Here is an 18,064-nt window from a genome sequence, read left to right as displayed (position 1 = left end):
TAGTGAAATATGTATACATAATTTAAATATTTGTAGGGCTTCACTTTTTGACCAAAAAGAAATTCAAACTATTTAATCAAAAGAAGAGGTTATGAAAGTTGATAAAGTTATCCTTGGTAATTATCGATGCCTCTTAGTGAAGATGTTACGGGGTTTGATTCTCCTAGTATATTTAATAGTTTTTATCCCCTCATTTAAAACTATTAAATCCCTAAAAACAAGAAAAAAATTAATAAAATTGATGAATTTATTTGTGAATTTTTTTTTTGGTATTTGAAGATCATCTGGGCCGGCATGCACACACCTCGATGACTTCTCTACTGTGAAGTACGGATCTTACCCTTACATTGACCAATTTGGACAAGGGCTTATAATGGTGTAGAGGCTTCTTATTTGGTACCGGTCCAATTTTTTTTTAATAATTTTTAGGTAGTACCGGTCCAATATTCAAAAGCCTTGTTACAGCATTTCGCTCGCTCATCTTGTCGCCGAGCAGTGAGCGAGCAGACGGGAAGCGATTCTGTAAGTCGATTCTTAGAACCTGATGGACTGAACCTCTGTGAGTCATTCTGATAATCTTTCAACACTTCCATAATGTTTAGCTTCGGCAGCAAAAAGCTTCATGATCTGAAGTTGTCTGTTAAGTTATCAACATGTTTGCTTCCCATTCGAATCTCATATATTTGGTTTAGTTCAAATGCCACAGAATCACCGTCTCTCACGGTTGATTATCTCGTACACAGATGTGGGTTTACCCAAGAATCCGCTGTTAAAGCCTCCCAAAAGATGAATATCAAATCCACCGCAAACGCAGACTCGGTTCTCGCCTTCCTTAACAGTTATGAGTTAACCAAACCCTATATCTCGAAGATTATCAGGAAGTACCCTAGGATACTCTCTGCGGATCCTAAGAAAACCTTCGTTAGGATTGAAATTCTCTCTAGTATGGGGTTTTCAGGCGCCGACCTTGGAAAAATCTTGACGAAGGATCCGGCCCTACTATCATGTGTAGATTTGGAAAACGAGGTCGCTGCTTCCATGAAATTCCTTAAGAGATTCCTTCATGATGACAAGAGTGTTATTGCGGCCTTCACTCGATTGAGGTGGATTAAGGGGATGCTAGGAGTAATGGAACCTAATATTGAAATCTTGCGAAGTCAAGGGGTGACGGGTTCTGGAATTTCGAAACTAATTTTACGACGCCCTCAATTACTTACTTGGAAACCACATCATCTTAGTGAGATTGTCCTGCAAGCGAAGGAAATGGGGTTCGACCCCTCGAGGTTGATGTTTATAGTTGCCATCAGCACACTGTCGCAGATGAATAAGGCTACGCTAGAAGCAAAACGAGAGATTTTCAGAAGTTTTGGATGGTCCGAGGATGAGATTCTCTGTATGTTTAGAAAACAACCCGGTTGTTTGCTACGGTCAGAGGAAACACTTAGAAACAGATTGGATTTCTTCATGAACAAACTGGTTTTGACTGCAGCGGAAATTAATACTTTAAACCCAGTTATTTTGCTTTACAGCATGGAGAACAGAACTATGCCAAGGTGTTCTGTAATTCAAGTTCTTCTCTCCCGGGGTTTAATGAAGAAACAAAGTATTGGTAATGCACTGATATTAAATGAAGATAGGTTCTTGGAGAACTTTGTTTGGAAGTATCAACAAGAGCTACCTCAGCTGATTACAGAGTACAAGCACCATGTGGAACTTAGAAAATTGGATGGATAACCTGCAGAATTTGTTCTTACAAATTTTACAGGTATTTGCATTTTCTTCTTCTTTTATTTGATGGTATTTGACCCTGTAAACATTTGAGCTATCTACTTGCTTTCCTTGCATATATGTGACATCCGCTTTATTTGATATTTTTGGTTCCATTTATTTCCTTGTAAAATTTGGTGCATATGTGATCAGTAAATCTGATGTGGGGCATCCAATGCTCAATCATCCACCCATACACAGTCAGACCATCTACCCGGCCATTCATAATTGAGGCGTCCATCCACACATCTAGCAATGCATATGTTCGCTGCAAATGAGCTCGTAATCCAAGTCCACCTAATGCACAATCATTAATAAAAGGCCCAAAAATCCATGTGTTTACACGTCCCATTTAACTAATTCATTTCTCTTTGATTGCATATGCATTTGATATTTTCAATTTGAATAACATATCTGTCTCACCGCATCCGACGGCATCAGAACCTCCCCGACTACTCGTGGGTGTGATTCACAGCCACAAGATCACAATAACACTATCAATAATAAATAAGACACACAAACCCATAATCAAAAGCAAAAGAATATTCCAATAATTAATTGAAGAAATAAAGTTCCAAAATCAAGAATAAATATTGAATGAATTGGATGGAAAATGAATCAACAGAAGCAAAAATAATTCAAAATGTCTTATCATGTATTGTTATTGTCTTTCATTAGTTTAGGATATTCTATCTCATATCTTTATATGAAAGGAGTCATGAGACCCTCCATCGTTTTATCCAAGTGGCGGACCACCTAGTCCCTCTTCCCATCAATGGGTGCCATAAGAGCACTCTATGCACCCGCATAAAGCTTCGTGTTGATCATAACTATGTCCCATTGACGCCTCCAGTATCTCTTCAGAGGTGTTCTCCCACGCATAGGAAACCTATGCTATTTCGGTGAAGGCATCTGAAGAAAACAAAAATAATCTACAAAGAGGAGTTCTAAAGAACTTAGTGAGGTAACAATTCCATACATATACCACAATCACATAATCAACAAAAGATGAATAAATGAAATGCTATATTATGAATGCACCCTATGATCTAACTATTTGAGTCTTTAGTTAGGCAATATGCTTTAAGATAAACACTTGCCCTCCTCTAAGTAGATCTCGTCACTTTGATCCCTCACGGACTGGCTACCTCTGTTGGATCCTGGGTAAAGGGTACAATTGTCATTATCAACCATAGCTGGGGTACAGGTCCACACTCTCTCACCACAAGGCGCATGTCAGGGATGCTATTCCAATGCAAGTCATATAGTAACATACAACATGTGGTCTAGATATTTTTCCTCATGCCTAGTGCTCTTTTGGTCCAGTATCCTTCTCTACCTAGGAATGTAAATCCTCACTTCTTTTGGACCCATTCCTTAACCTTATAGTCATCCACATATTATTAGGGCGGATGCCTCTCATGTCTCCTCACGACACCCAAGTCGTCTTTTGGACGCTCATAAGCCCAACCCTAACATATGCAACCCTACCATTTGTATGATAAATAGTGGGTCACTGTGTCTCCTCATGGACTGATTATCTCTGTTGGACGCCCACAGGATCGCGTCATTGCTATCACGGATCACTCGGCTTCAATACCCTCGCCAAAATGGTAGTAGTATGTGAGGGTGCCCTAACCATGTATCTAGACTTTTTTGTCATGAAGGACAACAACTATGGTAGTGTTGGGGGCATTAGAGGACAATGTGTCATACCACAACCCTTAATATCCCAAGCAAGGAGTACCAACCCTAGTAATCCCCAACTCATAGTCACAACATTCAACCACATCATACCATGAAAGAAGTAAAACACAATACATATCATCCACAATTCATTATCAATAAGTAAGCACACATGACAACAATTACAATAGATTATAAGGATTATCACCATGCTTAGAATAATCATCAAGTCATCATATTAGGAAATTCAGTCATATATGCAATTGTCCCTTACCTGACTCAGCGGAAAAGTATTGAATAACATGCTAAATCCCTCAAGCTAACACCTTAGCAAATCCCAAAAAACCCCTAGATTAGGATTATGAAGTTACATTAGGGTCTAAGAGTCAAACTGGGCAAAGACAGCATCAATATAGCCTTTGGGACCTAAACGGTCAGCTAGTAGTTGGTTAGTTGATCAACCATCCTAAGCGACCGCCCCACTCTCGAGTGGAATTCCAAATATGAAATTCAGATTTTTGATCACTCATCCTCAATCTAATTTTGGTTTAATCTAAGTCTAAATCACGTCTTTAGAACATCAGAGAGGTTGGTTAGACTACAGATCACAGAAGGGAATAGTTTAGATCCACATCATCTTCTTCGATAAGATCCGCCATTAAATTGGATATAATATACATCCTCTTGGCATAATCCAATCAAGATCATCGATGGAAAAGGATTAAACTAATTCAGATCACTACCATAGAATTTAGAGGAAGAATAACTACTCTCTAACAAGATAAAATTCAGTAGAATAAGAGGGTGGTTAAACTTACCTCCATTTGGATTCGAAAGTCAAAGCAAACTCGCAAGATTCTCCACGAAAGGAGGTTCTCTTGCACAAATCATGTGCTGTAACTCTTCTCAGTCCATGACAGTCTCCAAGAATAAAATAATACAGGATTAGGTTGTGAAAGGCTTTAAATAGGGTGTCGGGGGCAAAATAGGGTTTTCTCGCACAATTTTCCAATCAACTACTAGGGTGACCGGTCGCTTGGTTAATCAATCGTCTTAAGCAACTGCCCACTAGTACTTCTCAGTACTTAGGCGTTTTGCACTCCCACTTGATCCCTAGCTCAGTTACAACCTTAACCAACATTTGGAGGGCTTTTACCTTGTTCACGGGCATCCACCAACTTGACCTTTCTCGCACTGGATATCTACCTACCCAACCCATCCGGGTTTCGACTAGATCTTCTTCCGGTTCCCAAAAAGGCAGGTTTTTCATCAATAATATCTAGATGCATGGGCTCTGGGGCCGAAACATTGGTTTCAATCTAAATGGCCCACAACTTCTTCTAGCTAGAGTTTCGGGTTCTCAAACCTACAATTCGGGTTTCAGGTTAGGATAACGGGGGTTATTATAGCATCTCTCTTTGATTGCATTTGCACTAAATATTTTTGGATTGTTCATCTCTTTCTGTATTAAATAATTCACCTTCGTTTGTCCCCTCTTTTGCATCTGTAAAGCAGCATTTGAATGTAGTGAGAAGGCTGATTTTGATTTAAGTGATATTCTCTTGTTGAATTCATTTGACTCAAGCTTCATTCTTTACTTCATTTAGCTTGGATGATATCAAGCGTCATCTCTTTTTCTGCCTAATGTTACACCAATTTTGAAGTTCTTGCATATACCAAAGACATCGTCGAAGAGACCAGTCTACCTCAGTTTCTATATGGACAAATGATGATGATATCACATAATTATGAGGTCCATCAAGCCACCGAGAATTCTAGTTTCATATTGGTTCAATTTATGGTCTTTGGCTCAATTGAACAGCTCAAATAATGGTCTATTTTTCAGTTCTTTTAATTGGCCATCAGTCGAGCTCACAGGAAGGAAATTCTGCCTTAAGTTGAGTTCTCATTGTTTTTGGTAGAAAATTGCAGCTGTACCTCCTAGAGTCACATCGATTCTAGGAAGTTGTTACTATTGATTTCCTTTTTTCTTTTCCTATTTTCTTTGTTGGACAGAAGTTGGACTTATTCTCTTGGGTATTATATTTGTTTCTTTAAGACTTCCTATATGGAAACAATGACTCATTTTTGTATGTAAAAGAACAATGAATGATCAATGAAAATTTACTGGTTCTTCACTTTCATTGGGATCTTCTCCACTCTTGTTTTATCTCTATTTTTCCTTGGTGCTGAGTTGAGCTCAAAACTCTTCGACAACCCCCCCCCCCCACCAGAAAAAAATAAAAATGAAGAAGAAGAAGAAGAAGAAGAAAGCTCAGTTGTCCTCTTAATTTTTTTCTTTTCTTATATATTGTTTCCTTATCCCATTGAATTCAAATTTATAGCCCCTTAACCTTGTTTTGTGGTTTTATTTGCTTATTACCCTGTTGTATGATTTACTTACATTGAATCACTTTTGTTTCTTCTCCATTTATTGGCTGCATAATTAAAACTTAGATGAGCACGTATCATTTTCAGAATTGTGAAAAGACATGCAATCATTTAGGTAAAATGCTGCCCATGTTCCCCATGGTATATTCCCAGCGATGCTTCATTAAATTGTTGCTTTTGGTGATGCTAATGTTATGTTTTAGTTCTGACTGCTCCCCAAGATTTATGCGTGTTAGCATGGCGTACCTAATATGTCCTTGGAGGAACCATGGTTTCTAGGTTTTTCCCTACATCAGTATAACTTTCCTGAAAAACTTAACATGGGATTATGTAGTAGAAATAAAGCTGCCACTTTTACTTTTATTAGATCTCTGTTGAGAATGGTGAATCAACTATATAAAAGTTGACCTTAAAAAATTTTACAAACTAAAATGACGAACAGTAATTTTTTGATGTTATAGTAAACTTTTCTTTTCTGGCAAGGTTATGATGAAACAGAGTTCTAACAGTTATCTTCTGTAATCCTTGGGTAGTGTTGATCATGGAACATGGTTCACTGGAAATGGAGTAATACTCAATTTATATGCATATTAACATTTTAGAGTACCCTAAATGAACAGAGCAACGCTGGAGTTGGCGAGTAGGTTCTTCATTTGACTCCCATAGTGAGAGTAAGTTCTTGGTTGACATTCAAACTGAGTATGTCTTACCAGTGGTGGGGAAAAGGAGTGACTATAAAAGTTGCTACATTCTCAGTTGAGTTGGGAATGCTAATATCAGGTAATGAAGAAGCTGTATCATGTGTTCGGTTCAATTATTTTTTGATTGACTATCATATCATGCAAGTCAATGATTTTTATTGAGACCTGGTGGCGTTGGTTGTTATTTTCTTCCAACCTGGAGGATGGGTTTCTCTGCATGGTTCAGGAAACAACCCCTGTGTTTGACTGGCTCAGAAAATTCTCAGGATGTGATTGGATTTTCTTCATGAACAAATTTGAGTTTAGCTGAAACAGAAATTGCCTAGATAACTTGCTGCACCTCCAGTGGAACAGGTGAAGGGTTCTCATTATCAAGCATATCCACCAGGCTGGTATAGCAAGCTTCCACTGTGAATGTACCTCCCACCCTTTGGCCAAACAGCATAACAGGCCTTCCCTAATGCTCCTTAATGGTAGTCCTTTTGATTCTTTCAACCCTCAAGAGGGGTTTGTGACAAGGCAATTCTTTGTCTTCGTATATATGTTTTGTGTGCAGAAAGTACTTGTACTTCATCTTGAAAATGCTTGTATACAGTGGCGGAGCCACGTTGGGATTTTTTTGAAATTGTGAATATTCTTGTTTTTTTCCCTTATTTCTCTATCTTTAAATGTGAAATACCACTCTTTGGCCCCTCTCCAAAAATTGAAAATAAAAATTTAAGATAAAGATGATGGGTACAAATGTCATTCATAATCTTAATCTAATGGTTGTCATTAAATCCTTAGTTTTAAGGAATAAAAGGTTAAATTTTAATTAAAAACTAACTCACGATCCATGAATTTCTCCTTATATATTCTTTCCTATTTTCATTTTTATTTATTCTCTCATGAATCTCCTCTTTTATTCCTATTTTTTCTCCTTTTTTTTTCTTCTTCACACGTCTCACAAAATATTGAAGCAGTTAGCAAACTTTGGAATTTTCCTAAATCTTCTCCACATCAGGTATTCACTCTCTCTTTCTCAAATTATTCCTTTCTCTCTCACACTCACGAATTTTCTATTAATTTACCTAATTTTTAATGTAGAATCAACATTAAAATATAATAATATATTCTGAGATGGGACCTACAGTGGGTCCCACATTGGCCCACATACATTCGGCCCCCCCCAATGTTCAATCCTGGCTCCGCCCCTGCTTGTATAAGCAAGAAGTTGTAGGGAATCCAGTTATCAAGGAGTGGTGGAAGTTTAACGCATTTAGCTTTTGCAGAAGATTTGATACTCTTTGGTCAATCAACACAGGAAGAAGCTGCACCATTTCAGGAAGGGATTGAATCCTATTGTCGGAAATCTAGACAACAACTGAAGATGAACAAAACAAGAGCACATTATAGCCCATGTACTCCAGGTCCTCGCAAAAAGTATGTTTTCTACACAGTTTCACATCACCCCCACCTCAGAGCTTCATATCTATTTGGGAAGCAACACCGTGATACTTTGGTGCAAAGGGTGCACAACTTATTGCTAGGCTAGAAAGCCAAATTATTATGTGCAGCAGGAAAATAGTCTTCATACAAGCCACTACATTGGGCATGCAAGAATATTTTATGTCATGCTTCAAACTAAGGCAACAGTCATGGAGTTGCATCTAGCAAATAGAAATTTTTTTGATCCAATGGTGAGAGTTCACTAGTGCACTGTCAGTTGGAATTCTGTCTGGCAATCTAAAAAGATTTGGAGGTCTTAGCTTTTGGAAATGGAAAAAATGAACTTAGTTGTTCTGTCTTTGAAAGCTTGGGAGCTCCTCAATCCCTAGCAATCCATTTGGGGAAGGTTAATGGAAGAAAAATATTTTAAACATACTCATTTCTTGCTGGTAGAGACAACTACTTCTTCATCTTGGGGTTGTTAGTCAATCATTCTAACAAGAGATTTCATAAAGCAAGGTTTACTGCATCTACTGGGTTTCTGTTCCACTACAAGATCATGCATGGTGCACTAACAATAGGATCTTTCTTCTGTCAATCAAAATAACCATACTTGGAATAGAAAACCTTCAAGAAATGGTGGTCACCAGACATGGAAGAGGCTATATTGAAGATAGCTTTACTTTGTTTGAAGTGTTAGCAGTCTATCATTTAGTCACCCATGGCAGTGGGGATTTTCTCAATAGCATTCTATTCATCTAGAAGGTTCTTCACGAGTTCATGGTAAGTTACAGAATCGAGAATCGATATATAATGGTACTGTAGGGTTAGATATGCAAATGGTATAGAAATGGCATATAAACAGTACCGTACATCTTTTTAAAATATGAAAATGATATTATTTGGTATGGTTCGGTATATACTTTTTTTTTTTTTGGTGGTAGAAATGGTTCGGTATATAGTGTTGATATGGAACTCGAAATTGGTGCAATAGCGTATTGGAATTCCATGCTTGGAGTGTAGTGTTGTGCCAACTTTTACTAGTCCCCATCTTGCGAACAAAGGGCTGCAAGGCCAAGTTGGGTCGGACTTTTGCAATCTCAAACCTAGCCCTATATATTCTAATCTCAGTCCATTCCCACCATGATCCTAATTCAGAGCCAATGATTATTATTTTTGACCTTAAACCCTACAGGGCCAAGCTAAACCTTGATTGGCCCTAGCCCTAGCCTTGATTGACCATATACTTGGCCTTGTCCCTAGCCTTTGCCCTTATTGGCCATATTTTTGCCCTTGTTTCTAATTAATTGAGATCAAGCATTAGGGACAAAATCAAGGCAAAAAATCAGGACAGGATAGGTCCGGCGGACCAAAGAGTAATCCGAGGCCCGCCTTTTTCCCTAGTAACAGCTAGAATTTTTTGCCCTAACCCGCCCTCAGGCCAAAATCTTGAGTCGAAGCCTAGTGGGCTTAGGGCAGGTCAGGGCCATCAAGGCCAAACTTACACCCCTATCGAGAATGAACCAGTTGAACCAGCTTGGCCCGTGTGGACAAACTTGAACTGGGCCCAAAGCCCCGATGAATAAAGTCAAGTGGAATACCTCATGTTTGAGACACACAAGGCTCCCTCCACGAGAAGCTAGTCGACTGATGAAGTCCCCGGAGAATCCACTTCTTGTCTTACTTGATCTCACGTGCCTTCGCATTAAATTCAGCATTTAATGCTCCATACGTATCAGGAAATATGTTGACCTCAAGAATATCTGCTTGGAGCTTGTTTCCCACCGTCTTGTCGGGAGTTCAGGTGAAGAGAGGTAACATCAATAGTCAACTTTTCCAGTGTCAGATGTGGACTCCGTTGTCGACAAGTCCTGCTAACGAGTCAACCTCATGAAAAGCCAAGTCAGCGCACATACATCCCAATGCTCTACAAAGGTCAAGCTTAGCTATAAATAATCCCAACCACCAAGGAATTTGGTGATGTTTATTAACTCTCAAACCTACCTGCAAGTTCTCTGCTCAGAATAATTAATTATCCCATTCTGGGGACCTGTTTGTTCTAACTAACTTAGCCTCTGGAGGTAGTTGACAAAAATGGGTCCACACTCACTTGTTTCCTTTGAGCAAGCTATAGCTGAACCATCACTAACCTAGAGGACTTCTTGGTGTATTTGATGGGGTCAAATCTTGGAGCAACATGGAGTAAATCATTCTACGCTTAACGCTTCAAGAATGTATAGCTTCTGTAACAAAAAGCTTCATATTTTATCAGCATTTCTCCTTCCTATTCGAAACCCTTATTATCATTATTTAGTATCCCTTTTATCATTTGGTACCTTAATAATATTGAATAGATGTACTCAGCATTGTGCCAAATACCACAATCGTATTGAATTGACACCCTTCCTTAAAAATAAAAATAAAAATAAAAATAAAAAAAAAAAAAAAGAAAAAAAGAAAAGAAAAAGAAAAAGGTTTGATATATACATATTTTAATAAATAAGTTTATTTATTTTAATTCAGGTTTACTGAGACCAGCTTACATAAAAGGCTAGCTTTCGCCTTGGCCTTGAGAAAATTCAGATATATATATATATAAGTTAATATAAGTTTTCTATTCCAAATCATTCTAGTTTGAGTTGATTAGTGTTAGGGCCAAGGGATGTGGCGCCCACCCCTCCCCCATGATTTTGAGAAATTTGCATGGGAAACCCCTCAGATATTTTTTCCATATACAAATAACTCACACCTGGCCCCTCATTTGTCCCTGTTATTTTTAAAATTTCTCTGTAGCCCTTTTATCTGTCAAATATTGAAATATTAGCGCTTAGACCATCTTTCCATGTGATTTCATGATTCACTTTTCCCCCGGGTCCGGTAGTGGAAAGCCTTAAACGGAAAAGAGAAGTTATGGGCGTGTTTGGTAACGCTCTTAAAATACAGTTTTGGCATTCTTGTAAGAGGTGTTTGTTAAAACGGTTCGTTTTGTAATTTAAGAACGGACTAGTTTGTAAAGTGGTCTGAAAAACCTCATATGCGGAACATCAAAAAGATTTTTTTATCAAAAAAAAAAAAGAGAAAATGTGATAAAATTGTATTAATTTTGATACGTCCAAAATCTGCTCAGCCTTGAGATCCCTAGTGAATAATCACAAAACAGTGTTAGACGTGGCCTGATTGTGGGGGTAAAACAGTGTTAGATGTGGCATGATCATGGGGGTCGGGAAACCACCTCCGAAGCTTAAAGCAATTAAGGAACTGATCACAAAGCTTTGACTAGTTGCATAGCAAAGATTGAACATGATAGTAAGGGAAACGATTCAGACACCTCTGCTATGTGTAGGCTATTTGTTATATAGGTTTTATCTCTTGTTCTTGGTCATTGGATTCATTCAGGATCCTTCTTGGTGGCCATCCGATTGTAGGGTTTTGTCCCATTATCTCGGGGTAGAAGTAGTTTTCATATTTAATACGATTACCCACTCCTCAAAGTAGTAGTAACCGTTTATAACTCAATCACGTATCCCGAATTTTTTGGGGTCGTGCTTATCTTTGGAATGACAGGGTTCCTTTCTCGTCACGTTATAATGATTTGACCGGATAGCCGAACCGGACCGTGGGGTCGAACTGTCTTCGACCGGGGTCAAAGATTGAACCTAAGGTAAATCCGATTCAATAATATTTTATCCACAACATATTCAAAGCTTGGAACGACTTTATCAAATACCAACTACTTCTAATAGTGTTCTAGAAATATTGTTAAAATGGATTTATCAAACGCCCCATTTCCAAGTAAAAACGTTATTTTAGTATAGAAATATTTAAAAAAAAAACTAGTTTTGCATAACAACTAAGTCTCTCTAAACGGATAATGTACGGAAACATTATCAAGAGCATGTGAAATTTTGACCAGCACGATTAGATGTTCCATATGGGCATTTTATTTGGTTCCGGTGGAAATTTCAAAAGCCTGGTTTTCAGCTTTACCCTCATTCATTTTGTCGCCCATCAGCAACCGGGAAATGATTCTGAAGTCGATCCTCGCAGCCTGTTGGATTCTGAACCTCTGTGAATCATCTTATTAATCTTTTAACATTTCCAGAATGTTTAGCTTCGGCAGCAAAAAGCTTCGTGATCTGAAGTTGTCTGGTAAGTTATCAACATGTTTGCTTCCCATTCGAATCTCATATATTTGGTTTAGTTCAAATGCCACAGAATCACCGTCTCTCACGGTTGATTATCTCATACACAGATGTGGGTTTACTCAAGAATCTGCTGTTAAAGCCTCTCAAAAGATGAATATCAAATCCACCACAAACGCAGATTCGGTTCTCGCCTTCCTTAACAGTCATGGGTTAACCGAACCCTGTATTTCAAAGATGATCAGGAAGTACCCTATCGTACTCTCTGCGGATCCTGAGAAAACCTTCGCTAGGATTGAAATTCTCTCTAGTATGGGGTTTTTAGGGGCCGACCTTGGAAAAATCTTGATGAAGGATCCAGCCCTACTATCATGTGCTGATTTGGAAAACGAGATAGTTACTTCCATGGAATTTTTTAAGAGATTCCTTCATGACGATAAGAGTGTTATTGCGGCCTTCACTCGATTGAGGTGGATCAAGGGGATGCTTGGAGTAATGGGACCTAATATTGAAATCTTGCGAAGTCAGGGAGTGACAGGACCTGGAATTTCGAGACTTATCTTTCGACGCCCTCAATTACTAACTTGGAAACCATCTCATTTTAATGACATTGTCATGCAAGCAAAGGAAATGGGGTTTGACCCCTCGAGGTTGATGTTTATAGTTGCCATCTGCACACTGTCACAGATGAGTAAGACTACGTTTGAAGCAAAACGGGAGATTTTCAGGAGTTTTGGATGGTCCGAGGATGAGATTCTCATTATGTTTAGAAAGCAACCATGTTGTTTGAATCGCTCTGCAGAAGTACTTAGAATCAGATTGGATTTCTTCATGAACAAACTGAGTTTGACTGCTGCAGAAATTGTCCAAAACCCAGTTATCTTGCTTCTCAGCATGGAGAACAGAACTATACCAAGGTATTCTGTAATTAAAGTTCTTCTCTCCCAGGATTTAATGAAGAAACAAAGTATTGGTTCTGCACTGACAATGACTGAAGATAGGTTCTTGGAAAACTTTGTTTGGAAGCATCAACAGCAGCTACCTCAGCTGATTACAGAGTACAGTCGCAATGTGAAACGACTTGAAAATTTTGATCAGTGACCTGCAGATTTTGATTACAGAGTACAATCGCAATGTGGAACGATTTGGAAAATTGGATCAGTGACCTGCAGATTTTGTTCTTACATTTTTTACAGGTATTTGAATTTTTTTTATTTGATGATATTTGACCTTGTAAACATTTATGTACTTGCTTTCTTGACATTAATGTAACATCTGCTTCATTTGATATATTGGTTTTGTTAAAATTTGGCACATATGTGATCAGCAAATCTGATGTGGGGCATCCAATGGTCAATCATCTACCCATACTTAGTCTGACCATCTACCCATCCATCCATAATCAGGGCATCCATTCATACATCTTGCAAAACCACTGTGTTCAGCAATGCATATTTCCTCAGTAAATAAGCTGGTAATCCAGGTCCACCTAACACACAATCATTAATAGAAGGCCCAAAAAAATCCATGCATTTGTGTCCCATTTAACTAATTCGTTTCTCTTTGATTGCATATGCATTCAATCTTTCCAATTTGAACAATGCATCTCTCATTGGTTGCTTTTGCACTAAATATTTTTTACTTGTTTGTCTCTTTGTATTCAATAATTCACAGTCCTTTCTTTTCTCTTTTGCATATGTAAAGCAACACTTGAATGTAATCAGAAGGCTAATTTTGAATGAAGAAATATTCTCTTGTTGAATTCATTCAACTCAAGCTTCATTCTTTACTTTGTTTAGCTTGGATGATCAATTGTTGAAGTTTTAGCATATACTTGAGATATCGTTGAAGAGATCAATCTACCTCAGTTTCTATATGGCCAAATGATGATGATATCACATAATTATAAGGTCCATCGAGTTACCAAAAAGTCTGGTTCCACATTGATTTATTTTATGGTCTTTGGTTTAATAGACCAGCCTAGATAATTGGCTAGCTTATAGTTCTTTTAAGTGGCCATTAATCCAGCTCATAGCAAGGAAATTCTGCCAAGAGTTGAGTTCCCATTATTTTGTTACTAGTGATTTTTTCTTCTTTTTCTGTTTGTTTGTTGGACAGGAGCTGGTCTTATTTTCTTTGATTTTATATTTGTTTCCTTGAGATTTTCTATATGATACTTGTTTCCTAGATGACTCTCTTTTGTGTGTTCGATTTTCAGCCTTCAAAGGCCTAATTTCCAAATGTAAAAATAACAGTGAATGATCAACAAAAATTTGCTGGTTCTTCCCTATCGTGGGGATCATCTTCTCCACTCTTTTTGTTGGTGCTAAGTTGAGCTCAACACTCTTCCATCCCCTTCCCGCCAACCCCCCCAAAAAAAAAAAAAACCATTTTATTTCTTTTCTTATATATTGTTTCCCTGTCCCATTGAATTCAAATTTATTCCCCCTTAACCCTTTTTCGTGGTTTTATCCGCTTATTACCCTGTTTGATGATTTACTTGTATTGAATCACTTGGTTTCTTCTTCATTTATTGGCTGTGTCATTAATACTTAGATGAGCACTAATCATTTCCAGAATAGTCAAAAGACATGCAATCATTGTAGTACAATGCTGCCCATGTTCCCTGTGGTATATTCCCATTGGTGCTTGATTAAGTTGTTGCTTTTGGTGATGCTACTTTCATGTTTTTGTTCTAGCCCTTCCCCAAGGTTTATATGTGTTAGCATAGCCCACCTAACATGTCTTTGTAGGAAGCACGGCCTCTAGGTATTCCCCCTACATCAGTATAGTTTTCATGGAAAACACTAAATGGGATTATGTTTTAAAAATAAATCTGCCACAGTTACTTTTATTAGATCTCTGTTGAGGATGATGAATCGACCATATAAAAGTTGTAATTATAAATTTTCAAACTAAAATGGAAAATGGTAAGTTTTTTGATGTTACAGTAAACTTTTCTTTTCTGGCAATGTTATGATGAAACAGAGTTCTAACAGTTTTCTTCTGTAATCCTTGGGTAATGTAGATCATGGAATATGGTTCACTGAAACTGGAGTAATTCAATTTGTATACATATTAATATTTTGAATGCCCTAAATGAACACAGCGTCGTCGGAGTTGGCAAGTAGATTCTTCATTTGACTCCTATACTGCCAGTAAGTTCTTGGTTGACATTCAAACTGCGTATGGCTTCCCAAAGGTTGGAAAAAGGAGTTGCTATAAAAGTTGCTGCATTCCCAGTTGTGTTAGATCTTTGTTGTGAATGTTAATATCAGGTAGTGTAGAAGTTGATCTATGGGTTTGGTTCAATTATTTTATGATTGACTATCATATCATGCAAGTCAATGATTTCTATCAAGACCCAGTGCCTTTGGTTCTTATATTCTTTCAACCTGGAAGATGGGATTCTTGGCATGGTTTGGGAAACAACCCCACATTGTTTGACTGCTCAGAAAATTCTTAGGATGTGATGGATTTCTTCATTGAACAGAATGAGTTTAGCTAAAACAGAAGTTACCTAGATAACTTGCTGAATATCATGGATAACTTGCTGTACCTCCAGTGGAACAGGTGAAGGGTTCTCATTATCAAGCATGTCCACCAGGCTGGTACAGACAGCTTTCACTGTGAATGTAGTCCTACAGTGAAGAGGCCTTCCCTAATGGCCATTGCTTCTCCTTGCAGAGCTGTGCCAAATGAAGAAGGAAACAGACACTGCCAGCAGGAGATCCATTCTACTCTTCTGGATTATACTTCTTGAAGGAGTCCTTGAGAGCTGCATCAGGGTTCACCTTTCAAGAAACCGGTGCAAGGAGGGCCCCAAGGGGTTAGTATATTGTTATGTGAAGAGGGAAGGAGCCGGGAAAAAATTAATATTTATAGCGTATTATTAGGTTATAATCGATGTAATTTATGTTAGAAATACTAGATGGTTTTTATATTGCAAACTTACATTCCACAGTTCTCATCCCTAACACCTAGATTTGAAAACACAGCATGTCACCACGAAATTATGCAACAAAACACTTTCTTACATTGTCAAAGAAAAGATGAGTGTTTTTTTTGGTAAATAATTAGGGGATGCAATAGTGATGCCTTTGCCAATCCCCCTGCGTGCACGCCCGCGGCAATGTTCAGACTTTTGAGTTTGACCTATGCAAGCATTAACCCTTAGAACTATAAGTGCAAGCATTGGCTTTGTCAATGTAGCTCTACCCGGAGGCCTAGTATAATCCACAGAAGCCGATAGGGACCCTATACCCAAGCCAAAGAGCACACAACTGCCCAACGTGAGAAAGAGTAGATGAGATTCGAACTTGGAACATTGGGGCTACCAAACCACTTGGGAGTCAAAGAAAAGATTTGAGTTTAGGGAATACAAAGTTACGAACAATGTCATTGCCTTGTGCATATTTGAGACACTCAATGACACTGTGACTTCCATCTGAATTAAGGGTGTAAAATGAAATGGTAATAGGTACAGAAAATTGTACTTAAAATTGAAATTGTATGTATTATTTCCATATCTGTATTTGTATATCAATATTGAACCATATTGATATCATATGGTTTCGGTACGAAGACAGAATGGCAAAACGGTATGCACACAGTATGAAACAGTAAGGTACAATTTAGTATGTTAGTGGTACGAAAATTATGAAAAAATGGTATGAATGTGTTGCCACTTGCCATACAAGATATATAGACAATATTGTACAATTTTGGTATGGAATGGTATTATTTGGTACATATTCTTGATATGACACCTGAAACTGGTACAATACTGAATCAAAACAGATATCATGCTGATGTATTGTACCAAAACAATATCATGCTGAGTTCTGGGAAGCGAACAAGCCTTTAAGGGGGAAAGGCAAAAAGAACTTGAAAGCAAGGTTTAAAGTATCGGTCAAGTGATTTTAAGAGACATATCGTTCTGTATCGAGTATTGTATCGCTTTGGCTAATGTATTTTAGTGTAATTCAATGGAGAGACGTATTGAGATGTATCGTATCAGTTGGGCCAAATATGGATACATATCAGCAAGTATCTTATAGTATCGTGGGATACTTTAAACCTTGCTTGAAAGATCGTGGGTAGCAAGAGAGAGCATTGGTCTTGAACATGATGAGATACTAATCTGTTGTGACTGTTCGATGGAGGAAGGCAAAGGTGGCTAGGGTTATGTAGCCAGGAGCTACTACGGGCAAGTTCTTCATGTTGTTTCGTCTTTAGAAGCATTTAGTGAGGTACTCTGTGGTGAAGCCATGGCGGTTTGCAAAGCCTTGCTATGGGCTCAAGTCAATGAACACACCAAAGTTTATGTTTACATAGACTTGATGGGTCTAGTTTCAGCCTTGGAGGAAGATGGTGCAGAAACAACCATTGAAGTAGAGAGTCTAGAGACTATAGTTTATGGCATTCACTTGTTTGCCCATTTTGTAGGCTGTAAAGTAAGTGGGTACCTAGGGAGGGGAATGTATTCCCTTACTCCTTAGCTAGGAGCCTAGGAAGGCCTTGTCCATCTCCTGTAAGACTCGTTGGCCTGCTTCTGCTCCTTGGATCTTGGAGCTGGTAGCCCAAGACTCCTGTGTTTTTCTGGAGTTTGTCAGGTTTGGTTTTGGTAAACGATTTTGGAATCAAATTGACACCTTAATTGCAAATGATAGCATTCTACAATCCACATCTTGCGTTGGAACATTCTATCTAAAGAATTCAGATTCATTCTGATTCATCGAGTGCTATTGCTATGATTTTAGGTAGGTTTACCATACCATGTATTCAACAGAGGATGTCTGTGACATCCGAGACTCATTGAGACGATTATGCCAATATGGACTTCATCATGTTGTTCGTGAGCTTAATGGTGGGGTAGATTTTTTGGCTGGGATTTATCCATCTGTACATGAAATTTCTTTCTCTTCTCATTTTTTACTTGAAGCGTTG

The 18,064-nt window shown here is 38.2% G+C and overlaps 2 protein-coding genes across 2 annotated transcripts; both read left to right on the top strand.

Annotated features, from left to right (window-relative positions):
* Positions 1-467: 467 nt before the first annotated feature.
* LOC149007957 (uncharacterized) lies at positions 468-7,179 on the top strand. The gene is made up of 2 exons (XM_089164994.1): positions 468-1,765; positions 5,061-7,179. The coding sequence occupies exon 1, from the start codon at positions 595-597 to the stop codon at positions 1,732-1,734; it is 1,140 nt and encodes a 379-aa protein (XP_089021120.1). The 5' UTR covers positions 468-594; the 3' UTR covers positions 1,735-1,765; positions 5,061-7,179.
* A 4,712-nt stretch (positions 7,180-11,891) lies between these two features.
* Positions 11,892-15,863, top strand: LOC149007956 (transcription termination factor MTERF8, chloroplastic-like). Its single transcript, XM_089166619.1, has 2 exons — positions 11,892-13,311; positions 15,225-15,863. Exon 1 carries the CDS (start codon positions 12,077-12,079, stop codon positions 13,214-13,216), a length of 1,140 nt encoding a protein of 379 aa, XP_089022745.1. The 5' UTR covers positions 11,892-12,076; the 3' UTR covers positions 13,217-13,311; positions 15,225-15,863.
* Positions 15,864-18,064: the final 2,201 nt, after the last annotated feature.

This window comes from Hakea prostrata, chromosome 8, assembly GCF_041222555.1.
Source record: "Hakea prostrata isolate BN-2017 chromosome 8, UWA_Hpros_2, whole genome shotgun sequence".
Classification (NCBI taxonomy): Eukaryota; Viridiplantae; Streptophyta; class Magnoliopsida; order Proteales; family Proteaceae; genus Hakea; species Hakea prostrata.
Note: the sequence above shows the minus strand (reverse complement) of the source record. Positions and strands in the feature narration are given on the sequence as shown.